The sequence below is a fragment of the Astatotilapia calliptera genome, chromosome 15 (assembly GCF_900246225.1).
Source record: "Astatotilapia calliptera chromosome 15, fAstCal1.2, whole genome shotgun sequence".
In the NCBI taxonomy this organism is placed as follows: domain Eukaryota; kingdom Metazoa; phylum Chordata; class Actinopteri; order Cichliformes; family Cichlidae; genus Astatotilapia; species Astatotilapia calliptera.
Window position 1 is genome coordinate 14,419,699 of NC_039316.1, and position 27,655 is coordinate 14,447,353.

Here is a 27,655-nt window from a genome sequence, read left to right on the forward strand (position 1 = left end):
TGATATTTGCAATGTTTTACATTGCTGCAATTTAATCTATCTTAGCCTGAGGGGTCAATAGACAAACGCTGCTAATTTCAGACCCACATTTCAGTGTTCAGTCATATGGAGTGATTATTGTCTTCAGACTAGCAGAGGGTCTTTCACACATGGCAGTAACTCCCATCCTCTTGTCTCTTCTGTGGATTCTAGTATTCGCATGTGATACTTTAATCCACTGTTCTACTAAGTCATGTATGACACTGTGCAGTAACACTGTGGGATTTAATGGAAATAATCCAGTCTCTCTCTCTCCTCTTTTTCCATTCAGTTTAGCAGAAGAGTTGTATCAGAAAGTCCAAAGACTCTTTGGTAAACCGCATCAGGCCACTGAAGACCTCAAGGCAGAGGTGACAATTAATTTTACTTATTTGTCTTCAGTTTTACTAAATGAATGGCTTAACACCTCCTTATCTTCTTTCTAAGATAAAAGAGAAGCTTTCGGACCATGAGGAGAAGCTCAGGGATGCCCATGGTCTGCTCATCTTTGCCCAGGGACAGACAAGTCTGGCTGGCTCACTGGCTTACCAAAACCAAGCTAACCTCACAGCCCTGGAGGTACAAGCACGAGTTTACATTGTGACCTCGTGTCCAAACTGTGTGTTTTGTGTATAACTGATATTTTGAGATGTCAGTTAGTTAAATGTTGTCATAATGTGGTAAGCAAAGCCTCTATGCCTCTTTAACTATCACACAATGGGGCGATCGTGGCTCAAGAGTTGGGCATTCGTCTTGTAATTGGAAGGTTGCCGGTTCGAGCCCCGGCTCCGACAATCTCGGTCATTGTATCCTTGGGCAAGACACTTCACCCATTGCCTACTGGTGGTGGCCGGTGGCGCCAGTGTCCGGCAGCCTCGCCTCTGTCAGTGCGCCCCAGGGCAGCTGTGGCTACACTGTAGCTTGCCATCACCAGTGTGTGAATGGGTGGATGATTGTGTATAGTTAAAGCGCTTTGGGGTCCTTAGGACCAAGTAAAGCGCTATACAAATACAGACCATTTAGACCATTGACAGTAGATTCTGTAAAAACACCCTTCTGTTGGCATTACAATTACTTGTCAATGTATTTGCCGTATACTCTAAAGTGCTGAAGCGAGCAGTATTTCATAAAAACCGACTCTGAACCTGAAGCATCTACATGAACACTGCTGTGTGATGTCTTTGTTACTCCCCATTTGCTCTGTACTTTCTACTGTGGCCTGGATAGCTACAGAAAAGAGCACCAAAATGACTGTTTGCACATTTTTGGACCCTTCCATGCACTTGAGAGAGACCAGTGCACAAATTTATGCTCATACCAATAAGCATGTTCCAGTCTTTAAGAAGTTGGGTCACAAAGTTAAAGGCACAAGGCCACACGTTACCCAACGTCTGATAGTAACGATAACGTTTTAAGTGTATTTTATTTCTGACTTTAGACATAAGACAATTAAATCTTTTAGTTTCTGTCTCCTAAACTGAAAAAACAATAAAAATGCTTAATAATCCCAAAGACTGAAATTCACCATCTATAAATCATTGATGCCACTTAATCTTATTTTGTTGAGAAGCCTTTTGCATGTGATTAATCATCAAGAAGGGCTTAGATGCAGCATAACCTCTAACAGAAAAAAATAGCAAACATTTATTGAATAGATTATCCTACATATCCTACAGGAAAGATTATACAGTCTTCTATCTCTGACACACTCAATCAATATAGTCTCACAGCAATTTCATTAAATGCACCTTGCTAGTTACGGCTCACTACCCCTTTTGCCCTCAGAACTGTCTTAATTCTTTGTGGCACAGATTCGACCCAGAAACACTGCTTAGAGATTTTGGTCCATATCAACCCGATGGCATCACACAGCTACTGCAGACTTGCCAGCTGCACATCCATGATATAAATCTCCTAGTCCACCACATCGCAGAGGTTCTCTGTTGGATTGAGATCTGCTGACTGTGGAGGTCATTAAGCTCATTGTGATGAAACCAGTCTGAGATGATTTGGGTTTTGCGACATAGCACATTATCCAACTGGAAGCAGCCATCAGAATGTGGCTACACTGGGGTAAAGAGATGGACTTGACCTGCAACAATATTTGGGGAGGCTGTACTGTTTGAATGATGCTCGGTTGGTACTAAGAGGCTCAAAGTGTGCCTACAACATACCCCCCCACACATTACACCACCACCACCAGCCTCAACCAGTGGTGTAAGGCCAGATGGATCCATGCTTTCATGTTTTTACCACCAACTCCTGACCCCACCATCTGAATCTGGTCCTGTTTTCTTTTAATGCAGAGGAAGCGATCTGCAGTCAGCGGAGTGAAACAGGAAGCACAGAAGGTTCTTAGAGAAGGAGAACGTCTACTGGGTGAAGCGAACCAGCTTTCTGACAACGTCAACAAAGAGATCGAGGTACGGAAATAAACCTTTCGTGCTCTGTAACACTTTAAACCTCTGTCCACTCTAGAATATTCTGCCTCAGGTTAGTTGTATTGCTTTTGTCTTCAAGAAAGACAAATTTCAGTTCGGCACATATAATGTTATTGTTATGTTTTATTAGCATTAAAAGTCACTTTTATGTAGATCTGAGTCTCTGTTCTCTGTTCACAGGACTTGGAGGAAATGGCGAGTGAGCTCGGGGCTCTTCATGGCCGGCTGGATGACAGAGTCAGTCACCTCACTTATGGTTTGAGCGATGGTCGCCTGGCTTATCGCGTGCAGGATGCAGAGGAACATGCCAAGCAACTTAACAACTCTGCAGCCATTTTAGATGGGTAAAGGGAGTATATTTTTACAGTACAGAAAAGCTCACACATAGGCCCAGGTAGTATTTACTTCAGGCCGAGTGTGATTTTAAAACGGGTTCATGTTGCTTTCTTTCATGTTGTTGTCTTTTTTAATAACATTTGCTGGTTATAGCTTTTTATTCAGTTTCATGTAACTGTAAGTTAAATATCCAGATCGACTCTTAAGCGCTAAAAGCATACCATCATCAACTGCACGCTCAGCTTCACAGTTCAGTTAAGCTGGAATATATTATGCTCAAGTCCACCCAAAATCCAACTAATGGCAGTAAATGTTGAAACATGAAAAGTTCTGGAAATTCTCATTATAACTTCCAGTTTAATTTAACTGCTTACCAAAGTGTGTATAACAAATAGAATAGGAAATCAATGTCCATTTCTTCCTCTCCCCCCCCTCTTCACAGTATTTTGGCTGAAGCTAAAAACCTTTCCTTCAATGCGACAGCCGCCTTCAATGCCTACAGTAACATTAAAGCGAATGTTGATGCAGCAGAGAAGGAAGCAAAGGCAGCCAAACAGAGGGCGAGCGAGGCGCTGGCACTGGTAAGAGGACGTACACTGTCACGTATGGAAACACATGCTGTATGTAACTCGCCCTGTATTCAGCTACTGTAGATACCAAGCACAAGCAGTTTAGCAATCCGGACCATGAAAGTGTTCTCTCAGCACAAAAGATAGTGTGTGTGTGTTTGTGTGTGTGTCGCATGCAGTGACAGTAATGTAAGCTTGTGCTCTCCATTAGTCATGGCTGAGGGATCAAAGCACAGCTCTGTCCCTCTTCTTCCTTCCCTCTCTTTCTCATTATCATGACTCACACCTGAATTCTTCCTTTTTCCTTCTTTTATTTTTTAATTTGTCCCGTTTCCTATTCCCTTTCTTTTTTTCCTTCTTTTTTTTCTTTTTCCCTTGCACGTTTTTACTTTTTTTTTAAACATTCACCTTCATCTTTGATTTTTTTTCTCCATGTATTTCCTCTTCTCTCCTTTTTCACTTTAATTTCCTCTGAGCCAGTTCATTCGTCTGACCGTCATTCTGCTGATACTTTACCCTTCTCTTGTTGACTCATGCGGCTCGTTTGCTTTTTTCGCCGCCTTAATTTTTTCTTTTCCTTTGGCAAGTAATATGTAAAGGGCTAAAAGTGAAAAGCAAAGGGATGAAAAAATGATTCAAAGGGTTGAACACGGAGAAACAAAGTGATGAATAGTTAAGTAATTTGAATCCCTTTCTTAGAGGATCATTTAGCAATGCGAAGTAGTTATGCTTTGATCTTACAGTCGGTACTTCTGTATGCAGATTACTGCACCTCTACATTTTTTTTTTTAAATTTGTGTGTGAACCCAAAAATACTTTATTCTGAGAGCATTTTAAGTCACATAATTTGCACTGTTGCTCCTTGTATGCAGGCTTTAGGTCCAGAGATCCCAGTAAAGGAAGCAGCTCGAGATGCCCTGCAGAAGAGTCATGTACTGTTGGATCAAGCTAAACAACTTCAAAATGAGGTCCAAGGTACTGTCGGTGTATGTGTATCCAGAATGTATATTATATATAATGCAAGAAATAGGTTCCTTATACAATATAAACAAGCCTTCCAATTTTAGAGCAGTGTATCTGATATCACTGTCGTCCTACATTTGCCTCTCTATGCCTTTTTCTCAGTCACTCTTTCCCATTAGGGAGGTGAGGGAAGTGATTTCATTAGCAGGCGGCCTTGGCTTCAAATCAAACCACCATCATCATTTACTTTGTGTGTGTTGTGTGTGTGTAGAGAATGCAGCTGGTGTGGCCGGGCTGAAGGGCAGAGTTAAAGCAGCGAAAGACAAAACCAAAGACCTGCTGAAAGCTGTCAATGGAACCATGGCAACGCTCAACGCCATCCCCAACGGTATGATTGCATCATTGTGTGTGTGTGTGTGTGTGGGGGGGCTGTGCATGCACACAAGTGTGGGCGAAAGATAAAGACAGAGTGGATCAATATCAGTGTGTGGATAGAGGTCAGTTGCTCGGGTAAACTCAACTTGACACATGTCAGTACTCACAGATACGCACTCGGAAATGCACTGCGGCGATAGCAAAGTTACTGAACTGAAGTGTTACACATGTTTGTGTTTGGATCGACACAAAGACAGCTCTCAAATGTAGCAATAGTAACAGTTCAACATGGAAACATTTGCCTTAAAAATAAATGAATATGAATAATAAAGAGATTTTTACAGGATTTCCCTAGTGTGATGTCACCGTCTGCTTAGAGCAAATATTTAGCGTGATACTTTTATAGTTTCAGTCTCAAACCATAAAATCTGTTCATAGACTGGCCCTATGCAAATGTTGTATCAAAACAAGCTGTGTTTTTATTCTGGAGACTTCTCACGTCCAGGATGATCAGAGCAGGGATTCACATTTAATCATCCAAGTTTCACTTTCTTTTACCATGATGTCTAAGAACTATAATCCTTGATACTAAGTGATGAATTTAAAATTATTGTGCAGCGTGAACTGAGAGAGCATATATCTGTGTGCGCGCATGCGTATGTATGTAATGTGATGCCATAATCAAACCAAATTAATGCCATTAATTGCTTTGTGGAACTTACAGAGTCCAGATCTGACCTAAGAGCTATCTTGTTATTTCTTTAATAACACATAAAAATGATAGTAAATAAACTGAACAGTAAAGTATATATTTGTTTAAAAATTTGGGTTTGCACAACATCAATGTAAATTATGGCAGTTACAGTACACATCTTTTATGTTTCATCCTTTGACAGACACAGCAGCTAGGCTAGCAGCCACAAAGGCTGTAGCAGCGGATGCTAACGCCACAGCCATCGACGTCCTGGAGCGTCTTGGAGATTTGAACCTGCGACTTGGTGGACTAGAGCGCAACTACACTGATCTGAAGGAGACTGTCAGCGAAGCCAATCAGATGATCCAGGACCCTGAGAAAAACAGTAAAGTGCTTTTCTTTTGGTAGTTAGTATGCATAGTCTAATATTAGTAGGCAGGTAGTAACTAATTACTCTTTCTTTACTCTGAAAAGAGTGAGCTTTTGAACATTTTTGCAACTCTTACATCCTAATTTGATAAATTAATAACAAAATGTTGAAAATGATCAACTGGAACATTTCCAAACTTTTATCTTGTTGTTGTCTCAGATCTACGTAAATTCAAAATTGAAATTTGATATATTTCTCTCTGTTTCTCTTTTTTTCAATCCCCACAGCAATCAGTATGTATATTTCACTTACTTTAATTTGAGCACGTATTATACGTGGTGCACCAATACCATATTTTAATTGCAATATCTCACATATTTGTTTTGCTTAAATACAATAAATCACAGAGTTCACACTGTATTGAGTCAGCGCGCTCTTCAGTCAGTATCGCCTATGGCGGCATAGGCTGATTTCGACAGCAGTATTGGAGCACCACCCATTAATATTGTGATTATCTTTAATAGCTACACGGTAAACAATAGTTGCTTCTAATAAAGCCTCCATTCGGCATGAGCATGAGAGCTCTGCACACTGCAAAGCATAGCACTTCTTTTTTTTAATTTTTATGTCTTCTCTTTATTTTTATCTTTCCTGGATCTTAAGCTGATACAATTTCTCCAAGTAAATAAATTAGAAGCAGTTCTCTTTGAATGCTGAGTTACACTAATTGTTTGGCTCTTACTGGCTTTGCCATCTTTCTGTCTCTTCCTCCACATTTCTCCTCCTCCAGTGATTTCCTCATCTACCATTATTTTGCTTCGTCTTCTGCAAGCTTTCTCTTTCTCTCAGCTGCAGTACTGTACCGAATAGTATCATGATAACAACTATGGTAGTGTTCTGTATCGTTGTATTTGATCTCTCTCTACCTTCAGTTCATGCTGCAGGAGCAAAAGTGAAGGATTTGGAGGATGAAGCTGACAGGCTGTTGGAGAAGCTGCAGCCAATCAAAAAGCTACAGGACAATTTGAGGCGCAACATCTCCCAAATAAAGGAACTGATTAACCAGGCCAGGAAACAAGCTAATTCAGTAAGTTGTTGACACACTGCCATGTACAACTCCTACTCATAGTTGTAGGAGATCACATGTTTTATAGTAGTTTAATGTTCTTGTGCAAGATTTATTATGATTTATTTGAACTTCCAGAAGCATTTGTGGCTGGCTAACACTTCGACAGGTTGACCAGGAGAGAGTTGGACTGAATGTGTTTACATGTACGAGGCCCAGCCACGGGTCTAGTAGGCTTGGTTTCTTTTGATGACTTTCTTCCACCTCACCCCTGGGAGCTATTTAGAAACATGTCGGTGCCCAGCGGTTGGTTAAAACTCTGTTGCAGGACTATATATGGCATAATAATTCAGGCATAATCTGCCTGCATTTATAAATTAGATATCAGTCTATCTGAGACTGATTGCTCTCAGTCCAAGCTGGACTTGGAGGCAAATACCAGATGTTTTTTTTTTTTAAATACTTGTGTGTTATTATACAATATATAGGATAAATTCAAACTAAAATCGAAGATTCCTTTTTGTGGAAACATTCTTAATTCCTTCACTCTTTCTTCCTGTTTACAGATCAAAGTATCAGTGTCTTCGGGAGGTGACTGCCTCCGTAGTTACCGCCCTGACATCCGAAAGGGGAGGTATAATACCATCATTCTTCATGTCAAAACCACCACACCTGACAACCTGCTACTCTACCTGGGATCAGCCAAATATGTAAGCACGTCTCAGAAAAACACAGGAGCATAAAATCAAAAATAGTTTGAACTTGTACAGGTTGTTAATTTCTAAACAAAAACCAAATCTATTGCCTTAAAAATGTGTCTTTATGTCACAATTTAAATATGAAAATGTTCATTTTTAAAAAAAATGTTTCATATCGATGCATTGTTCTCATTTAATTTAACACTCAGGTGCTATGTAGAGCACCATAACATATTTTTTTTCTCTTGAAGCGTTCTCGTGTACCATTAGTCTTGCATTAAAAAGCACACACACTTGTCTCTTTCCCATAAACCGGCCCTCTCACACACCTTACAGGTATTCCCAAAGTGGCTTGTCTAATATGTGAATAACTAATACACATTGACACATACTTGCAGGCACCCTATAAACATAGCACTAATTTAAGTCACCATGCTACTCCCAAGGTGTGCATACGTGTGGGTTTGGTTGTAAACACACGTGTGTATCTTGATGAGCAGCACCAATTAACAACAAGTTTATGTTGCCATGTACTTTAGCCTGATTTCCCCTGAGAAATCTTCACTGCATCTGACTGGAAAGTGTGGAACATTCATATGTGTGTGTTTGTGTGTGTCTACTATTTTCTGATGGTGAATAATTCAGTTTGTATAGTAATTTTGTGTGTGTGCATGCACGCCTCTTACATTTTTCTAATAGCGTGTAATACTAGTTGAATAGTAACGATGCTGCCCTGTGATCTCTACTAATGAATAATCGGCATTACCCTGGGGAGACCAGAAAGATTAGTGCATGCACTTTTGTGTCTGTGTATGCGTGTCATTTGTGTCTTCAAATGTGACCCCCTGATAATCTCTAATTGCGCATAATAATATATGAATTATAATTCTTGGTATGCACTTCAGCTGCATCATGAAGATGAGAGCATATGCTGAAAGTTCACTTTTTTTTTTTCATACTCATACATATGTAATAAGAGCATTAATCAAAATACAGCAAGATCCAGTAAAAATCCACTTACAAGGACAGATGGAGAAAAGGAAAGCTTTTGTAGCCCCGGAATAGATAAGAACTGGGTATAAAAGTGCTTCACTGTTCAATCATTCACAGTTTAGTACATAAAACCGCTGCATAACTCCTGCATTGTGTCATCTTAAAAGCATAGACTGTGTATAAAAGACACCTGTATCGAGGGAAAAGTAAAGCCACTGCCCATCACTTTTTACCTTACAGTTTGCCACTAATGGACATTATAGGCTCTGGTTTCATAGGTCACTCTATGCTAGGACATTTCCAACAACGTTATGTAGGTAGTTGCTTCAGTTGCTCATAGTTTAACTCTGTAGCTGCTTGCTCCACATGCAGCTATTTTGTGGTCGAAACAAGTTTCAATTTCACCGGCATACTGTGGTCTTACCATGCATAACTTCAAGCCTGTATATAGCTTACATGTTATTTCTCTTGTAAATCATTTTAACATGGGTACCTTTATTGGCTTCACCACAGATCCCAGCTTGCTAAGGAGCTAAAGCATGATTGTTGGTTGTCCATTTCTAAACAAAAACCAGTATAAATATTACCACTGCACATTACGTTGTTATTTGCAGAATTCTAGTAGATAAATGATTCCACATTCACAAAGGTGTTTAAAAAAAACAAAGTGGTTAGCAGTGTCACCTCAAAGCAGGAGGGTCGTGGGTTTGAATCCACCAATTTGCTGGGGCCTTCCTGTGTGAGGTTTGCATATTCTCCCTGTCACTGTCAGGGTTCCTTCTGGGTATTCTGACTTCCTATTACCATGTTAGAACAATTGGAGAATAGGTGAAAACTGGCCATAAGTATGAATATGAGCATAAATGGTTTTCCCTACCTCTCCCCCTATGACACCTGGAGTATGCTTCAGAATCACCGTGACCCTGAACACTGTATATCTCGAGTTTTCTCCAAGTATTTTTGAATGTTTCATAAACTGTCAACTTGTTCATGTGCATTACCCACAATTACATAAAATCAGTATCTGTATTCATCTTGTTAAGCGGATAAATCAGCACTAAGCACAGTAACCTTAACCTAAAATAAATCACAACAATGCAGTTTATTCAGCATGTGTCTACTTTGTCTCAGGTTGATTTCTTGGCATTGGAGATGCGCAAGGGGAAGGTGAATTTCCTTTGGGATGTGGGTTCAGGTGTGGGGAGGGTCGAATATCCCCATCACACCATCCATGATGGAAACTGGCACAGGATCGAGGCGTCTCGGTAAGAAGAGCGCACTCATTCATGTGTATAGAAATGTGCTGTACCTTTGACACGTATGGTTTAAAAACTGATGTTACATCTTACATTTCAGGAGTTTTGAGAAGACAATAATAAGAAAACATGCGTACACCCACACACAATCACAAGAAAGGGGTATAACAAAAGAAAGTTACTGTACTTATCTATACATGTCTGTATAGATGTATATAGCTAATTAGTTTTCTACATTTCTTTATATTTTTTTTTGTCTGTCATCCCGTCTAACCACAAGCAACAGTTGTAACCGACAGTTGTTGCAGAAATAAACCAACAGTTACCTAAGGACATCTTCTCATTCATGCTACTGTGGAAAACGCACTGTTTCACTTGGGAAATCAAGAGATTGCAGGATGTCAGCCTGTGGCACATCATTGCATAGATACAGTGTAATCTAACAAACTAGTTTTCTCTGTGAAAGCTGCAGCGATGTTTTATGCAAGACCATCTAACATCAGGCCAATTCACACAAAGGAGATGGCCCATTTGCACCATGTATTTCCATCTGAGAAATTTCCCAAAGGTGTCTTCCAGTGGAATCACGCAGACTATCGGTCTTAAGTGTTCCCCTACACAATGTAGAAATCTTGACTTTAAACTCCAAGGTGGCCAGCTGATTTTGCCATACATCTCAGAGTTTTCACTGCAACAAAACTGGCTCCACACTCTGTTTCTATCATTCTTCTTTAGCACCAAGAGTTTATAAAAACTGATTCCAAATGGCTTCAGTCATAACAAATCTCTTCCAGGCAGTACAGAATGCCAAGCAAAAAGACAACAAACCCTCTTCTCATTCTCTCAATACAGCAATGGGTTGAATGGTACCATATCAGTATATCCTCTGGAAGGCTCTATGGCTGGTATGATGCCGACCCCGGCCAGTGCCAACTCGCCCACGGCCTTCACCATCTTGGATGTAGACCAGAACGCCTACCTGTTTGTGGGAGGGATATTCGGCTCTGTCAAGGTGCCTGTCTGTCTGTCTCAAAACATGAAGAACCTGTCTCCCTACTGTGTTTTCTCATGATTATCTTTTTTCTGTTTGTCTTTTAGAAAGCAGAGACAGTAAGAACAAATACTTTCACAGGCTGCATGGGGGAAACCTACCTGGATGGTAAACCTATTGGACTGTGGAACTACAGAGAGAGAGAGGGAGACTGTAAGGGATGTGTCGTCAGGTATACAGTCACAATTTAATTAGAAGTTAATTATTTTATTCTTCCTTACTGATATTGATAGTGTAGTCTTTTTATTACTCCCAGTTGTATTCCTAATCGTAGATATGTAAAGAACATTTTATACAGGAACTAGGATTTATTTATAAAAACAGCTGTCTTTTGCAGATATTCTGGTTGGTCTAATATTCAAGTGAGCGTCTCATTGTCTCGCCTACTTTGCATTTAATTATTTGTGACCTTTCAAACTCAGGCAGTTGGACAGGAAACAAAGCAGTTGTAAATTGGTCCTTTTTTTGTAGCCCCCAGCGCTCCCACGGTGAAGGGACCGTTCAACTGGATGGAGAAGGCTACGCTGCAGTGGGACGACCCACTAGGTGGAACCCAAATGTCTCCACCATCACTTTCAAGTTCCGCACGTTCTCCTCTGATGCTCTGCTCATGTATATGGCAGCTGAAGACATGGTATGTGTTTAATATGGTATTAATACCATGATGGAGACAGATATTTTGTTTATTGTGTAAGTTGTGAGGCTTTTTAAAATTTATTTAGACAGTACAAATACTGTAAAAAGTACATCAAACAATCAAACAGGTGTCATGCTCTTACTGCTTGTGTCTTATGAAAATTAAAAAGAAAACATTACAGTTCTCTTTATGTGACATTAAGAATAGTGTCCAAAATCTGCTGTTTTATTGAGCAGTCAAGATTTGATTAATTGATAAAATAATTTTAACCATTTTCTTCAGTCTAGTCCATATTGGGACCCTTTGCAGTATATTTTACACAGTGTTGTTAAATCCTATCTTTTCAGACTCGTGCTGTTATTGATTTGTACTGAATTTGAAACGCCAGAGTGTCACAGCAGTCTCTCCCTGTTTGATGCTCTCTGCAGAAGGACTTCATGTCTCTGGAGCTGTCAGAGGGTAAAGTGAAGGTTAACTTTGACCTTGGATCTGGAGTTGGAAGTGCCAACTCATCTAAGCGCCATAATGATGGCCACTGGAAATCCCTCACCATGTCGAGGAACAAGAAACTATGTAAGCCTTCTTATATAACCTGAGCTGTGAATTAATGGAACAGATAAATTAGAGGGTATACATATACAATCTCTCCGTGTTCTGTTCTGTTGCTGATAATGTATCTTCAACTCTTAACAAAGCCACGGTGTCCATAGTAGACGTCGACAGCAGTGACGAGGAAAAGATTGTGGCCACATCTCTGGGGTCAGCTACTGGTCTGAACCTTAAGGAGCACCAGAAAATCTATTTTGGGGGTCTGCCAACGATTGGAAATTACAGGTACGCATAAAGTGCTGTAATTTACGTTGGTTCAGTTTATAAAAGCTTACATGATGTTCTGTGTGAGAGCTGCATATTGTTTTGCATTTGATTTACAGAAATGCTCTTTAATATTTTTGAATGTTTCATTTGCGTTAATTCATATACACTCAACAAAAATATAAACGCAACACCTTTGTTACTGCTCCCATTCCCCATGGGATGGACGTAGAGACCTAAAATTCATTCCAGATACACAATATAACCATCCCTCCCAAACAGTGGTCACAAATCAGTCCAAATGTGTGGTAGTGGGCACATCTGCTATATTGAGATAACCCATCCCACCTCACAGGTGTGCCACATCAGGATGCTGATCTGACATCATGAGTAGTGCACAGGTGTACCTCAGACTGCCCACAACAAAAGGCCACCCTGGAATGTGCAGTTTTGTCTCACAGCAAAATGCCACAGATGCCACAAGCAATGAGGGAGCGTGCAATTGGCATGCTGACAGCAGGAATGTCAACCAGATCTGTCGCCCGTGCATTGAATGTTCATTTCTCAACCATAAGCCGTCTCCACAGGCGTTTCAGAGAATATGGCAGCACATCCAACCGGCCTCACAACCGCAGACCTCGTGTAACCACACCAGCCCAGGACCTCCACATCCAGCAGGTTCACCTCCAAGATCGTCTGAGACCAGCCACCCAGACAGCTGCTGGAACAATTGGTTTGCACAACCAAACAATTTCTGCACAAACTGTCAGAAACCGTCTCAGGGACGCTCAACTGCATGCCCGTCGTCCTCATCGGGGTCTTGACCTGACTCCAGCTCGTCGCCGTAACAGACTTGTGTGGGCAAATGCTCACATTCGATGGCGTCTGGCACGTTGGAGAGGTGTGCGCTTCACGGATGAATCATGGTTCACATTGTTCAGGGCAGATGGCAGCTGAGAATGTCCCAGTTCTTGCATGGCCAGCATACTCACCGGACATGTCACCCATTGAGCATGTTCGGGATGTGCTTGACCGGCGTATACGACAGCGTGTACCAGTTCCCACGAATATCCAACAACCTCGCACAGCCATTGAAGTGGAGTGGACCAACATTCCACAGGCCACACTTGACAATCTGATAGACTCCATGCGACGATGTGTTGCACTGCATGAGGCAAATGGTGGTCACACCAGATACTGACCGGTTCTGGGTCCCCAGACACCCAATAGCGCAAAAAACTGCACATTCCAGGGTGGCCTTTTGTTGTGGGCAGTCTGAGGTACACCTGTGCACTACTCATGATGTCAGATCAGCATCCTGATGTGGCACACCTGTGAGGTGGGATGGATTATCTCAATATAGCAGATGTGCCCACTACCACACATTTGGACTGATTTGTGACCACTGTTTGGGAGGGATGGTTATATTGTGTATCTGGAATGAATTTTAGGTCTCTACGTCCATCCCATGGGGAATGGGAGCAGTAACAAAGGTGTTGCGTTTATATTTTTGTTGAGTGTAGTTTCCTCATGGGAAAGTTATTTTGACACTTTGAGGCAGTTAAAGTAGTAACAGACCAAACCTCTGCTCCAACATATCCATTATGTGGGATAATGCTTGCTACTAAGCACAAATACATTTTTATCCTATTTCTAAGCCCCATTCCAGAAATAGGATAACAATTAGGTCAGTGAAGACTCTGAGTTTGTTAACCCTGAGATGAGAGAAACGCCATATGTTCTGATCTGAGAGTTAACTTCAACTTTGAGCCTGTAACCGGGGTAACCTACTCACTGGCAGGATTTCTTCAACTTAGTTTAGCTCCTCCCCTCCTCCTGCACCTGAATCAGCTGTCTGACACTGGCTATCAAACCTCATAGCAGAGTGAATTAAATGGCATAAACATTAAAAACAACTTGACCAGTTCAATGATCAAAGTAAAGATGGCAAGTTGAATTGAAGGTTTAGTTTAAGAATGTTAACATGTTTACCATATGGTTGTGTGTTTGCTAATGCTTGAATGTCATGTTCCTTCTTAACAGCATCGCAGCCAGGTAAATGAATGAATAAATAAATAAATAAATACATTTTATAATCAAGCACAATAAAAAAATCAACTGTATTCACTATTGAGCTGTGCATGAGGCTGACCTGCTGATAATGCTGTACAGCCCACACTGAATGTACGTTTGTTTGTTGGCTGGACTCTCAGAAATCACTTTTTCTATCCTTTGTTAATCTGAATTTGACGTTTGTTCAACAACATTTTGGTGGAATAACTCATATGAATAACTCCCTTCCATATTTTATTGGCATATTCAGTAGATTTAGATGTTAATCTACTTCCTGACATTTTCGAGATTGATGGGTAACTTAACTTAACTGCTAAAAGAATGTTTATTGCAGTCGTTGACGAGGATTATCATATGCTGGATATTTTTTAAGAACTTTCTCTTCAATAACAGATACTCATCTTGAAATGAGTAATATAGAAAAATATCCCAGTGCATTTGTATGGACAAACGACATATTCAGATTATTCTTGTTGCTGTTTAGGTATCACTCTGCTTGCGAATTCACTGCTGCAGTAATTCACTTCTACAAGAGCAGACTGACCATTATTATGATTATTGAATACTCCAAAGTAAAACTGTCTTACACTTCATATAGGTCAGAGGTCATTCTGAAGAGGTATGCGGGCTGTCTTCGGGACATTGAAATCTCCAGAACGCCATATAACCTTCTGAGCAGCTCAGATTATACTGGTGTGACTAAAGGATGTAATGTAGAGGTAAGTGAGCTTTTATGAAACATCCCGTATGATTGCTGACCCTCTGGTTGCAGTATTATATATTTTAGATTTGCCATATATAGAGAGAGATGTGTGAATGGGTCAGGTCGGCGAATATGTACATATAATTAACATAACATCCACTAAATGGGGAATCTGAAAAGGCATTAAAATCTGTTGATTGGATGACCTTGAAATTCTACAGCTTTTTTTTCAACAGCACATGTCACTTTCATTCTGATTTGCCTTTCACTCGGTTGCTTCTTTATGTAGGAAGATGGTTTCCGCACAAAGAATAAAATAAAAAGGCACAGACGTGTTTAATCTGCAGTACCCTTTCATATTCATGTTCCTCTCACAGACACAAACTATGCATTATGTATTAATCAGTGCATTTGTAAGAATATACACACTTCTTAAATTGCTTTTTATATTTTAATCTTTCAAGCCTATTATGCAAACACACTCATGGAGCTTTCAACAGCCATGCAAGGTTTTCACCATGACTAGTGCTATTCATTTACTTATAAAAAAAAATGCAGCCAAAGCGTATCAAGGCCCAGAGAATGTTGAAGAAGATTGCTGAAGGTCTTTCTCTTGTTTTCTCCGTGTGGTGGTGGTAGAGAGGAGGTCAAAGGCTGGGGACCTTCGTCTTTTGGAAAAAAGCAAGTCGTTATTATGTGAATGATTTAAAATAAAGACTTAGTTTAAGCATAGTATAAAGTCAGGTTAAGGTTAGATGTAGGCAGTTAGTGGTTGTAAGAAAAAAAGAAAGAAAGAAAGAAAAAGTCCTTATTAAAGTAATAAAACCACATGTGGGTAGTAGGTATGTTAAATAGAGGGGGAGAATTTCATTTTTACAACTACCGTAACAAAAGGAAAGCTGGATGATGATGCACCAGAAAGTCTGTGTGAAACAGCGTGCCACTAAAATGTGTTGCTGTTCTTTGAAAAACCTTGACTAAAATATCAGAAAGTCATATCAATTTGATCAACTACATTCAGACTTGTGTAGTCGTTTTTACTCTTTTCTGTTTGACTTCTGCATTGTAGGCATGATGAACGGTGCTGAACTAAATAACTGATCTGTCCATTGACAAAATACATGTCAAGTGAAACTGTTTCTTCTTTGTTTGCAGAACCTGCACACAGTCAGTTTCTCTAAGCCAGGATACATGGAGCTGAGTGGTCTGTCGCTGGCCGTTGACACAGAGATCAGCCTGTCATTCAGCACTCTAGAAGACACTGGGACCATACTGCTGGCAGTAGGCGGAGGGTCACCAAACAAACAGAAGGTTATTGTTATTTTATTAGGGGTTTTTTTTTTTGGTCCATCTGTTTTACTCACTGAGTCACTCCAATACAATATACTTCTTAAATCTGAGTTGATCAAGTTCCTCATTCTGTTATAGTTGTAAGATATTTCTCATGGGTGGGGAACAGTGTAATATGGAGAGTAGCTTCATTTGAAATTAAATACTCATTCACCACTAATCACTCAAATCTTTCTCTATTGTCACCAGTTTGTGTTCAATATTTTTTCAGAAAATAGTTAAAAAATTGTTAAGTTGTTGTTAATAATTGCCATAAAATCTAATAAAACTGCAAGAATGTACAGTATAATCATTTATTTTAAATATAGTACATATATAGAATTTATGTAGTATGGAAGTGAAATACAATATAAAAATTGTTTGGTATATTGTTTCAGTCCATCTTTGTATTTGTGCTAAAGAAACATTTTGAAAACATCCATTTGACTTTAAAGGGTTAAAACAATGTTTGCTGTGTAGTGACAAAATTTGCCAGTGTGTGCATGGTAACATAACAGCGTGCCTGTTGTCTAATAATATGGCTTCTATTAAAAACCTTGTAATGCAAGCTCAGTTTTTTCTGGTTAAGTTTCTTGCACATCTGCCCCTTTTATGGTACAGTTAAACTATGGAAAACAGCAAAGCCAAAACTATTGTGAGCGTTTGCATTGAAATTGTAATACAAACAGCTGCAGAGCAGCTGAGCTACAAATTGATCGCAAACTGTCTGCGTCTATAAATTTATGGCAATAATTTGCCAATCTGTGTGAGTGTTTTCAGTCTGGTCAAGGTGGACTCAAGTGACTCACTTGAGTAATCGCATTACTCAAGTGAGTAATCCAGTGTAACTGTACCATTAGGTAATGATAGCACTTTATGATAAAGCATTGTGAAGCTATTAGTAAGGTGTTAGCAAGTGCTTAATTCATCATTGATACAGCATTATTTCTCCTTAAGGCCATTTATAAATACAGATATATGATCATGATTCATGACTCAAAGCTGTGCATGGTGTAAGAGTAGCAGATAGATAAACATCTCTGTTTATAAATGACATACCAAGGCGGAGTAATATGTATGTAAACAATAAATTAAGCACTTCCCAATACCGTACTAATGCTTAATAGTGTGACATTATTAGAGAGTGCTACCAAGGCAGTATCAGAAAACTTATTGGAAGAATCTGTGCACAATAACATTGTTCTGAATATCTTTCCAATCCAGGCCCGCTCCACAAGCCTTTCAAAGTCCAAGAGGAAGAGAAGACAGTCAGGAGAGGTGGGTTCACCATGCACAGTTTGGACCCAAATGCTGTCTTGTTTGCCTAAGTGAATGGCAGTTACATAAGTGCATATTAATGAGATTTGCAGTTTTTGGCAACTGAGCTAATGGGATTGTTGTTTTCCAAAATGCACACTCTTACTTATACACACCCATAGATGTGCAAAGACTCATACACACCTTTAGTAGCTGTTGTGGAGGTTCATTGTATAGTGGCGATCTTAGCTTTTAGCTGACTTTGCCAGTGCGTCCACACAGTCACACAAGCAACTTTTCTGTAAGTGAATTAAGTTTCCATGAGTGCATATTAATGAGATTTGACTCTGTTGGCAACTACACTGATTAGATTGTTTCACAGCTGAAACACCTTTTTTTCCACGTGCACACACACATGTGCACACATGCCTGTCAACCCTAGCCAGTGCTAAATAATTAAATCCATTATTTTAACTCCCCTGAAAACACCATGGGCAGCATGTCATATTTGCAGCTGTGTGTGTTTGTATGTGCACGTAAGGGGTTTGTGTGTCATATCAGGTGTGAGGATGGCACTCACACGCGTGCAAATTTAAATGTGTGTCGTGTTTTTGTGTGTGAGAGAGGTAGAGAGGACAGAGGGTTACCTCTAGCTTATCCATCATCACTGGTTGTTAGGCACATAAATCTATTTTTGCTAACTATGCTGGCAGGCACAGCATTTGTGTGTGTGTGTGCGCCTCTGTACGTGCGTGTGTGGAGAAAGGTTAAGCGAGGTTAAAAACACCATCAACTCAACTTGGCCCTGACTAATGGCTGTTTTAGAGAGGGACACAGAGAGAAGGGGACAGGAGACAAAGGATGGAGGGATGGAGGAGAGAGATTTAGAGGTGAAAATAAGGATAGAGAAGTAAGAACAAAGCTAAAAAGAACGGAAATGAGATGATGGGGAGGATAGTCTGCTGTGGGAGAGAACAAAAATTGAAAAAATGAAAAGAGCTGGGAGCAAAAAAATGAAAGGACGGGCACAGAGGAGAGGTAAGAAGAAAAGAGGTGGATGAATATCTTAGATGAAAAACAGTAGATTGTTTTTAAGCTGGCCAATAAAGAAAGAAAAACAAATAATCACCTGTAGGTAAAAGATGGAGACCACCATGACGTCACAGAATATTTGTAAGCATTTGAACCACGGCGACTTTAACCCTTTAAGACCATAGAGCCAAGTCCGCCAGAACTTATCTTTATATTTTTACATGCTGTAGTGACATTTTTGGGAGCATTTCAAGTTGCTATACATCAATACAACTGTCATATACCAAATTTTAATAATATGTATGCATTAAGGCCATAGTAACTACATAAATTGCAAAGAAAGTGCAATAAACTACAAAAAAATGAAAATCGTTTTAGGGTTGTTGTTTTTTGTTTTTTTGTTTTTTTTTACATATATTTCTAGTTAGAGAAATTTAAGAGGTTTGTCCCTCAAAACTGTAAATACAAAAAAGTTGCACAAAATAGTTTCCCACCACAGGAAATTTATTTTTTACTGTCTTCATAGTTGGATTTTTGAGATACACCAATTTTTATATACTGCTGGAAAACTGAAAATAACGCAAAACAGAGCGTGCCCGCTTCAACCAGTCTTAAAGGGTTCAAATGAAAACTAATAACCCTGCAAAACTGTACTGTTGCAACCTGTCGGTCAAAATATAGCCACACTCCTGAATTATACCCTGTTTTTTTCACCAGATTTTCACTATAGTTGTACATTCAATATTTCACATGAGTAGTGATTGACAGTATAAACTTACTAGGAATGTGTTTACTGAGGATATAGTGAACAGTATCAATTTTTTTTTTTTGCTTAGACTTTTATGAATTCCTGTTTTAACTTGAAGAATTTCCCCATGTTGGCAATGCTAAAGAATGTGCACGTGTGCTATCTCCGTCGTTTATATACAGTCTATGGGAAAAGTCAGGATATGCACAAAGGGAGGAGAGATGGTAAAATGATGATGACAGTTTTGAGGTACATCTAAGAGTTCCTCACTCATTCAAAACAACTGAGAATTTTCTTTATACAAACTGGAGATCAAAACTCTTTATCTTTCCTTCTTATCCACTGAATGATTGCACTAGTTTTTTGCACTAGCCTCGAGATATCACATTACTTTTTGTTTTTAATTAAGACATTAGATTGTCTCATAAAATGTGGAAAAACATATTGAATAGGCCTGACCTGAAAGACATGGACTGCACAGTTCTACCTGCTTCAGCTTTACACTCAAGATATCGAATGAGAAATGCAGAAAAGCATACCATGTTTTGCATGAATGTTGTATTTGTGCACATTCTTGTAAAATGCACCTGTATGTGAGTCTGCATGAGTGTGTGTGTGTACGCACGCGGGTGTGCTTTTGTACCCATGTACGAGTGTGAGATGGCGCGGCGAGAGCCATGTTGTACCTACATCTCAGTTCAATTTGTCCCCGACCTCAAATTGAAATTCCATTTTCAGGTGGTAAATTGTCTCCCACTTCGCCCTCTGGCACACAGTGAATTAAAATTCAAATTAGCCTGACCCTGCACCACTGCTCTCTAGCACCTCTCTGTCTGTCTCACTCTTTCTCTCTCTCGCCATCTCTATCGTGCTTGCTGTTTTGCTCTCTGCCCTCTCATCTCTTCCCCCTATTATCCTGTCCTCTCCATTCCTCTCATCTCTTGTTATCCTTTCCTCCCCACTCCCCTCGTCTTCCTTTATCTTGCTTATTTCCCCCCAATTTTGCTCTATATACCATATATCTCCCTGCATTCACCTCGCCATTCCCCCTACCCTTTCTCTGCTCTAATCCTCACTCTGTTTTGCCTCCCGTTTTTTTTTTTCTGTCCGTTTCATCCAATACCCTTTCTTTCCCTTTTTTCTTTTTGCACAATGTGGATATAGAGTTACAACCAAATGTGCATTTAGGTATTTATTTATTTGTGTGTGTGTGTGTGTGTGTGTGTGTGTGTGTGTGTGTGTGTGTGTGTGTGTGTGTGTGTGTGTGTGTGTGTGTGTGTGTCTTCTTTAAAACAACATAAATGGATTAGAAGCTAAAACAACATTGTTGTTGTTGCAGTTCCCCTGTGTGTTTTTAAGAAATAATCTGTAATCAAACACCTACATTTTCATGTCATTTTCTACTCATCAAAATAAAGTTTCTGATATATTACACTGGACTGAATGTACTGAATTTAAAAACATAAAGTCCTTTTGCATTTACTTATGCAAATTTACTTGAACTTTACCATATTCTGTCTCCTAGGGTTAGTTTGAATGTACATGTTGACCCTGTTAATAAAGTTTCTCTCCAACTCTGGCAGCCCTACCTCTCAGTCATGCTGACCAGAGGTTCGCTGGAAGTCGTAGTGTCTACCGGCAGCCACAATCGGCGACAAGCCACCAGACGACCTGAACAAGGCACGCTGAATGATGGCAGAGAGCACACACTCCGCATAGAGAGGCTAGCTGGCAGGTTAGCGTTTGTTTTTGTTATGAAGTAACAAACTCCTGTTGAAGATGTTTTATTGTGTGTTATAATCCATTTCCTCATTTTGGAATTTTTCTTTGTTTTCCAACAGATCTTTTGCTGTCCACGTGGACGATGAAGCCAGGATGCAGGGTATGCTTCCCAATGACCAGCCATTGAACTTACAGCGTATCTTCCTTGGTGGTATTCCCGCAGAAGTAGAGCAGACCTCCAACAGAGCCAACATCCCCTTCAAAGGATGCATATGGAACCTCATGATCAATGCTGTGTATGTTAAACTTTGTCACTCTGTCAGATATAACTGTGAACAGATTTGTTTTCTACAAATTTATTTGATGCAGGCATGATCTTCAGTTGAACAGCAGAGTGTTTGGTGTTTTTTAAGATGATTAACAGCAGTTTATTGAAATGCTTGTTTAGGCTGTAGACTTGTTTTTAAGTTAGCTTTTAAAAAAATTGGATACAAACAGTGTGGATCTGCCACTAGAAATGCTTCTGTCTCCTACGATGTTGAGATCACACATGGGTGAAAGTACTAATTCACTTTACATTATGTTTAAAATGTTCCCGTTAAACCTGTTTGATCCATATTTAAACACTGTACTTACTGTCTTAATGATCACCATAGACATTATACACTGACAGGTTAAAGTGTAGTTAATGCAATTGCAGCAGGTCACGGTCGTGCTGGTGGTGTTGATGATGATAAAGCCCGTCTTTCTGCCTGAACAGCAGTAATTGAACTGTCCAGCATCATAAACATGCTCATAACTCAGATTACACCACCTCGTCTTTGTCTGTTTATGATTGCGTCGTTCCCTTCATTTCAGCCCTATCACCCCGACCTTTTCTAAGCTTACATCTGCGTGCCTGTCTGTCAGTTCACTCAGTGTCTGAAACAACCTCTCCCCTTTAGGACAACCTCCCTTTAAGCCAGGGGTATCCAACTCCAGGCCTCAAGGACTGGTGTCCTACAGGCTTTAGATGTGTCCTTGAGCCAACACAGCTGATTTAAATGGCTAAATTACCTCCTCAACATGTCTTGAAGTTCTCCAGAGGCCTGGTAATGAAATCATCATTTGATTCAGGTGTGTTGACCCAGGGTGAGCTCTAAAACCCGGAGGACGCCAGTCCTTGAGGCCTGGAGTTGGACACCCCTGCTTTAAGCCATAAAGATCTGGTTGGCAGTCCCATCCAAATGAAAGGCCTGAGTGCGAATGCTCTGCTCACACATATGTATCTAAATGATGAGAGCAGGAGTTGGAAAAACCCTTGTAAGCTGAGCTTTTAGAGCATTCTGAAGCCTAAGCGTTTGGCTAACAGGGATTGTTTAGTCTTTCGTTGGTTTTTTGCTGGTATTGTATCTAAGGCAGAACCACTTTTGTCAAAGAAAATGTTATATCCATCTAAAGTAATGTTATGTAACAGAGCAGAACAGGGATCGGTGACAAAAGATGTGAGAGGCTCGTGGTGAAGCTGGTTGCAAAGTGCCTTGAAGAGAAAAAAGCAAGTGGAGACAGGCGAATAGCTACTTAAAAAATGTGCCCTGTGTGAAACAAATATATGTATAAATACTTGGAAGTGTATAAACTGAATCAGCTGGCATCAGTTGATGTATTGGAATCAGGGGCTAAACTTGGTTTTGGGGCTAAACTTGGTTTTGTGGCCTGCCTGATCTAAGACTATGCTCAATTGATTTAGCCATAAAATTATGTGCATGTCAGGCCTGTTGTTTTTATTCACCAGCAGGGAATCCACCACACGCGACAGTGATGATAGTCATTTCAGCCTGATATTTCTTAGTTGCAGTTTTATTTGTATATGTAAAATACTAAATATCTACTTTATTTTGTGAAGAAAATGAAATTAAGGCTTGAAATAATAAACCATAGCAAACCTTGATACTTACAGATTTATTTAATTCTGCTGTGCACATGATTTTTACATCTAACTGCCTGTTCCCCTCTCAGTTTGTCAGATTTCGCTCAGCCTGTTTCCTTTGAGAATGCTGAAATTGGTCAGTGCCCGAACCTCACCCCACCGCCACCTCCACCTCCTCTACCAGCAGAGAAGGAGCTCGAGAAAGAAAAAGAGGATTCAGAGCCCTCAACCCCCATCTCACCACGTCCAAGTCCTCCTGCTGTAAGTTTAATATAGCAACTAATAAAGGATGTTACAACTATTAAGTAAATTGTAATGGCCATTGTTTTTGTTAGTCAGCCTGTTTTAGACTGTTTGAACATTTTCAAAATATAAAAACAAATAATTATGTGCATGTTAGGCACATAGAACACAGTGTAGTAAAAAGACACACATTCACCTGTGTACAGCTGTCCTACAGGGCTACAGTGCTATTTTTCTGACTCTGTTATTCAGAATATACTCTCACTCCCTTTCTCTCTCTGATGAAATGCAGCCATGGCCTGCCGTGTTAGCTTAGCAATTCATCACACAGCAGTTGTACAGCCCATTAACTTTTCTTTATAGTCCCTTTAGCCTTGAGTCACTAAACGCCAGCCCTGGCACCCTGTCATACAGAGTGGAGCCATGGCGTTATGCTAGGCTAACTGTGCATACAATTAATGCTTTATGAGTGCAGAGGAGCCAAACACTCTGAGCTAACATTTAGCCACTATTCTAAGAAGCTGGCAGGCGGTAAAGTCAGTCATTTTTACACTCTTAGCACCGGGTTAGGCAAGATATATTTCACATATATGGCTTACAGCAGGCATAGGTTATCAGTTACCCAGTTAGCTGCTAAACTACACCTCTTAAGGAACATTGATCTTCAAGCACAGAGCCAAAGAACTCTCCTATCCTAGCTATAATTCTGGTTTGTTGCTTTATGGGCTGAGAATTCATCTGATTTTATGATTTAGACTGCAGGCTGTAAAAGCCACAGTTCTGAGTTCTCATCTACACATTAAGTGTTATTAGGGTGGTTTTTTTATGTGTATTTATATATGTCATGCTTTGTTTGTTTGGTGCTTTGTTAAGACTCTTGACTCCTAGAGAAGTCTGTTAAATTAACATCATAATGTAGTATACAGCAGATACTATAGAAAACATCATTACTGCCATTTTTGTCTTGTACTGGATACAACACTGTTAAAATATTGACATGTTTTCACTATCGAAAAACAGTTTTTAAAAATTGAACGGCACAATTTTGGCTATTAGCACATTGTTTTCAAATGATTAAGCAATGGAGCTCTGCACACAGGTTGTGACATGAATTTTTCATCAGCAGTAGGAGGATTTTGTCAAAATGAAGAAGTAAACACTGGTTGAATCACAGTTGACAGAACACAACAACTCAGCATGCGTATGAATGAAAAGAGCGTCTTTACTTCCCACTTCTCTGTCACGGCTTCTGTATTTGTGATTCTTCTGATAGTCACCGAGTACCAAGTGAGGGGTCAAAGAGGCTCCATAGGCCTCAGTGAACCTCTGAAAAATATAACTCAGACTTTAATTTGAGCATTTTCCTTTTTCTCTTTGCATTTTGATTGATAATGTGACAACTGCCTCTAATTAGCTTTTTAAATCTCAGGTCTATAATTTCCTTCATTTACACTGAGCTGCAACATTAATAATGTTAAACAGGCTATATTTTCAGCTGCAAAATTAGACTTTTTCTTTAAAAAACCCCCCAAAAAACTAGAAATAGGCCTTGATCTATTCATCTGTTAGAAGAAACTATGGTAAGAGTCTATAAGGAATGGGAACCGTTGCTTTTTGGCATTATCATCTGCTCTGTCATCATTCTGTCTCTCTGGCTGCCACTAATCTGCTTCCTTCCAACTCTCCAACTGCTGACTTGCAGGAGGCTACGTCCCCTTCCCTACCTGCTGCTGCAACCCGTGCACCTGCTACTGTAGCACCGTCCAGTGATAAACAGAAACCCAGCTCAGATGTGGTACACACACACACATGCAAACACACGAACTCAGTACTGGTTTGCTATTATTAAGTCAAGTGTAAGATTGTGTCACTCAGATTTTGTGATTTCCTCTGTGGCTTGCAAGCCCAAAACTTGTCCATTCATACTGAAGACATGATCCAAAAAAAAGAGAAGATGACAAATAAATAATTTAATCTTTCAGAAATAAAAACTGTATTATTTTCTAGAAGCGCTAGTTAGCAGACACTATTCAGAGAGAGAGAGAGAGACATTAAACAGTTGTTGGTAACTATTCTCAGACACAGATTTAGTGGACTGGAGAGTAACCTTGTGTTTACTCCACCCATGGCATCATTCCTTCTTTGGCCTTAGGCTAACAAGTTATCATGAGACTGACCCAAGGTTCTCTTCTATCTGTCTGCTACTTGAGGCCAGGCAGAGAAATTGGTGCAAACACAGCCCTCAACTGGCAGTGACTGACCACCTCTGCCAGAGCAGCTGAGGGTTAAGTGCTTTGTTCGAGAGCCCTTAACATTAGGTACTGAGAAGAAGAGGGGCTTTCTTGTTTGATATTCCGATGGTGTATCTGTTATAGTTTGGGATGCACCAGTTTATCAGCTGAAATTAACCTTGTTGACTGACTTCAACGCATTGGGAAAAGAGATGACATTCACTGAGGGGAGTGTTCAGCATTTATTTTGTGTGTTCCATCAATTTTGTGGTCTCTGGGATTCAGTTTCATTTAAAGACAGCGTGGCAGGGAAAATCTGAAAGACCTGAGATAATCAAATTGAGAAATGTCTCTGTTTTCATGGTAAAAAAGAGCGCATGAATGATAAAAACTAAATAAACAGAAAAAAACAAAGGTTCACAGGATTCTGGGTACTCCTGTGAAAGACTAAGAATGACCGCATCGTGACTTGGTAGCTTTTAGAACAACCTTTAGCAGCAATACCTTGGAATAATAATCATCTATATGCATTTAACAGTATCTCACATTGTTGTGGAGGAATCCTGGCCCACTCTTCTCTTCGTCCCACCATAGCATTTCAGTCAGGTTGAGGTCTGGTCATTGAGTTGGCCATTGCAACATCTTGGTTCATTTCTTCTTCGGCCATTCTGTTGTAGATTTGCTGCTGTGCTTGGGATTGCTTTCCTGTTGCAGTTGCAAGCTTAAGACTTTTTCCTGACAACCGTTCCAAATAAGCCATATTTGTTAAGTCTTTTCTCTTTTCCTTCACTTTCTCTAAACATTGCGCAGTTGGACCTAGAGGGGAATTTTCACTCCTGTGATTGTGCCATTGTTTTTAACACGTACCTGAATGCTCCAGACCAGCAAACTACCACATAAGTAGTATGTATTTTACACCTGTAAAGCTATTATCCCAGATCAGTTTGTTCTGCAGTTCTTGTTCCTAAAAACTTTTTTCCAGTGGCTGAAATACAGTAAGCACAGTATAGACTTTATAACTATAGAAAGTGGTGGAAACTCTTACCTACACACACAGGCTCATCTTCACTCGTCACAGACACACACACACACATATATGTATATATATGTATGTATATATATGTATGTATATATATGTATGTATATGTATGTATATGTATGTATATATATGTATATGTATGTATATATATATATATATATATATATATATATATATATACACACACACACACACACACACACACACACACACACACACACACACACACACACACACACACACGTAAATTTCTGGCTAAAGGACAGATTCTATTGGTGTGACCTCCAACCAAAGACCTGAATGGAAGACCGTCTTCCCATTGTTAGCTTAATGGAAATACGCAGAAGGGATGAGAGAAAGGAAGGGAAGAAGAGGAGGATGGAAAAGGATAGAAGAAAGACAAGAGGGAAGAGAGAAAAGGTGCAACGAAAAGGGAGAGTCTTTCTGAACAGAGTGGCGCTCAGCTTTTGTTGGCTTAATGGAAAGACGGAGGAGAGGAAGTGGGAAAAGAATGAAAGGAGAGGGAAGTAAAGGACTTCTGAGCAAGTGACGTCTGCCTTTTGTTAGATAGGGGAAGAATAAGAAAGAGGAAAAAGACTGAGGTTGAAGAGGAGGAGCGGATATGGGGACAGAGAGTGATAAGAGGTGAGTGTCAGCTGTAACAAAGCAAGGTCACGGTGTGGGGAATGTCTTCACTTGAAAGGGAACAAGAGAGGATTGGAGATTGAGACACACATACACTCAGTCGTCTCAGATCCTCTCTCTCTTGCTAACTTTGTCACGCACTCACACTTGAAGTATGGCAAAGTACCTTTATCACTTAATAGGCATTACTGTATATTCAAAAGAGGAGAGACACAAACTAGAGGGTGAAGCTTTTGGAAGGGGGGGGGGGAATTAGGGGGGGGGGGGACAAAGGAAAGACCAGATACTGAGGTGTGAACAGAAGACTAGTCTAGATCTGGAGAGACTATTAGAGGTGATACAAGGTAACAAAATGAAGTAGAAGCAAAACGGAAGGACTTCAGGTGACTGTAAGTGAGACAAGATAGAAGTGTAAGATAATAAAAAATAGAGGGAAACAGATAA

General features: G+C 40.0%; 1 protein-coding gene across 6 annotated transcripts in view; it reads left to right on the plus strand.

Annotated features, from left to right (window-relative positions):
• Positions 1-27,655, plus strand: part of lama2 (laminin, alpha 2) — a 231,551-nt gene that overhangs the window by 192,085 nt on the left and 11,811 nt on the right. For 4 of the 6 annotated variants that reach the window (XM_026194235.1, XM_026194236.1, XM_026194237.1 and 1 more), the window contains 25 exons: positions 311-389; positions 466-597; positions 2,325-2,441; positions 2,640-2,803; positions 3,238-3,376; positions 4,237-4,339; positions 4,599-4,715; positions 5,599-5,781; positions 6,054-6,059; positions 6,699-6,853; positions 7,399-7,542; positions 9,655-9,788; positions 10,632-10,791; positions 10,878-11,002; positions 11,302-11,464; positions 11,896-12,040; positions 12,163-12,301; positions 14,324-14,335; positions 14,952-15,072; positions 16,212-16,367; positions 17,610-17,663; positions 21,006-21,157; positions 21,264-21,440; positions 23,143-23,314; positions 24,999-25,091. In XM_026194235.1, the coding sequence (XP_026050020.1) occupies positions 311-389; positions 466-597; positions 2,325-2,441; positions 2,640-2,803; positions 3,238-3,376; positions 4,237-4,339; positions 4,599-4,715; positions 5,599-5,781; positions 6,054-6,059; positions 6,699-6,853; positions 7,399-7,542; positions 9,655-9,788; positions 10,632-10,791; positions 10,878-11,002; positions 11,302-11,464; positions 11,896-12,040; positions 12,163-12,301; positions 14,324-14,335; positions 14,952-15,072; positions 16,212-16,367; positions 17,610-17,663; positions 21,006-21,157; positions 21,264-21,440; positions 23,143-23,314; positions 24,999-25,091 (3,142 nt within the window). The remainder of the gene's footprint in view (positions 1-310; positions 390-465; positions 598-2,324; positions 2,442-2,639; positions 2,804-3,237; positions 3,377-4,236; positions 4,340-4,598; positions 4,716-5,598; positions 5,782-6,053; positions 6,060-6,698; positions 6,854-7,398; positions 7,543-9,654; positions 9,789-10,631; positions 10,792-10,877; positions 11,003-11,301; positions 11,465-11,895; positions 12,041-12,162; positions 12,302-14,323; positions 14,336-14,951; positions 15,073-16,211; positions 16,368-17,609; positions 17,664-21,005; positions 21,158-21,263; positions 21,441-23,142; positions 23,315-24,998; positions 25,092-27,655) is intronic. The other 2 variants (XM_026194239.1, XM_026194240.1) reach the window with 1 other exon arrangement.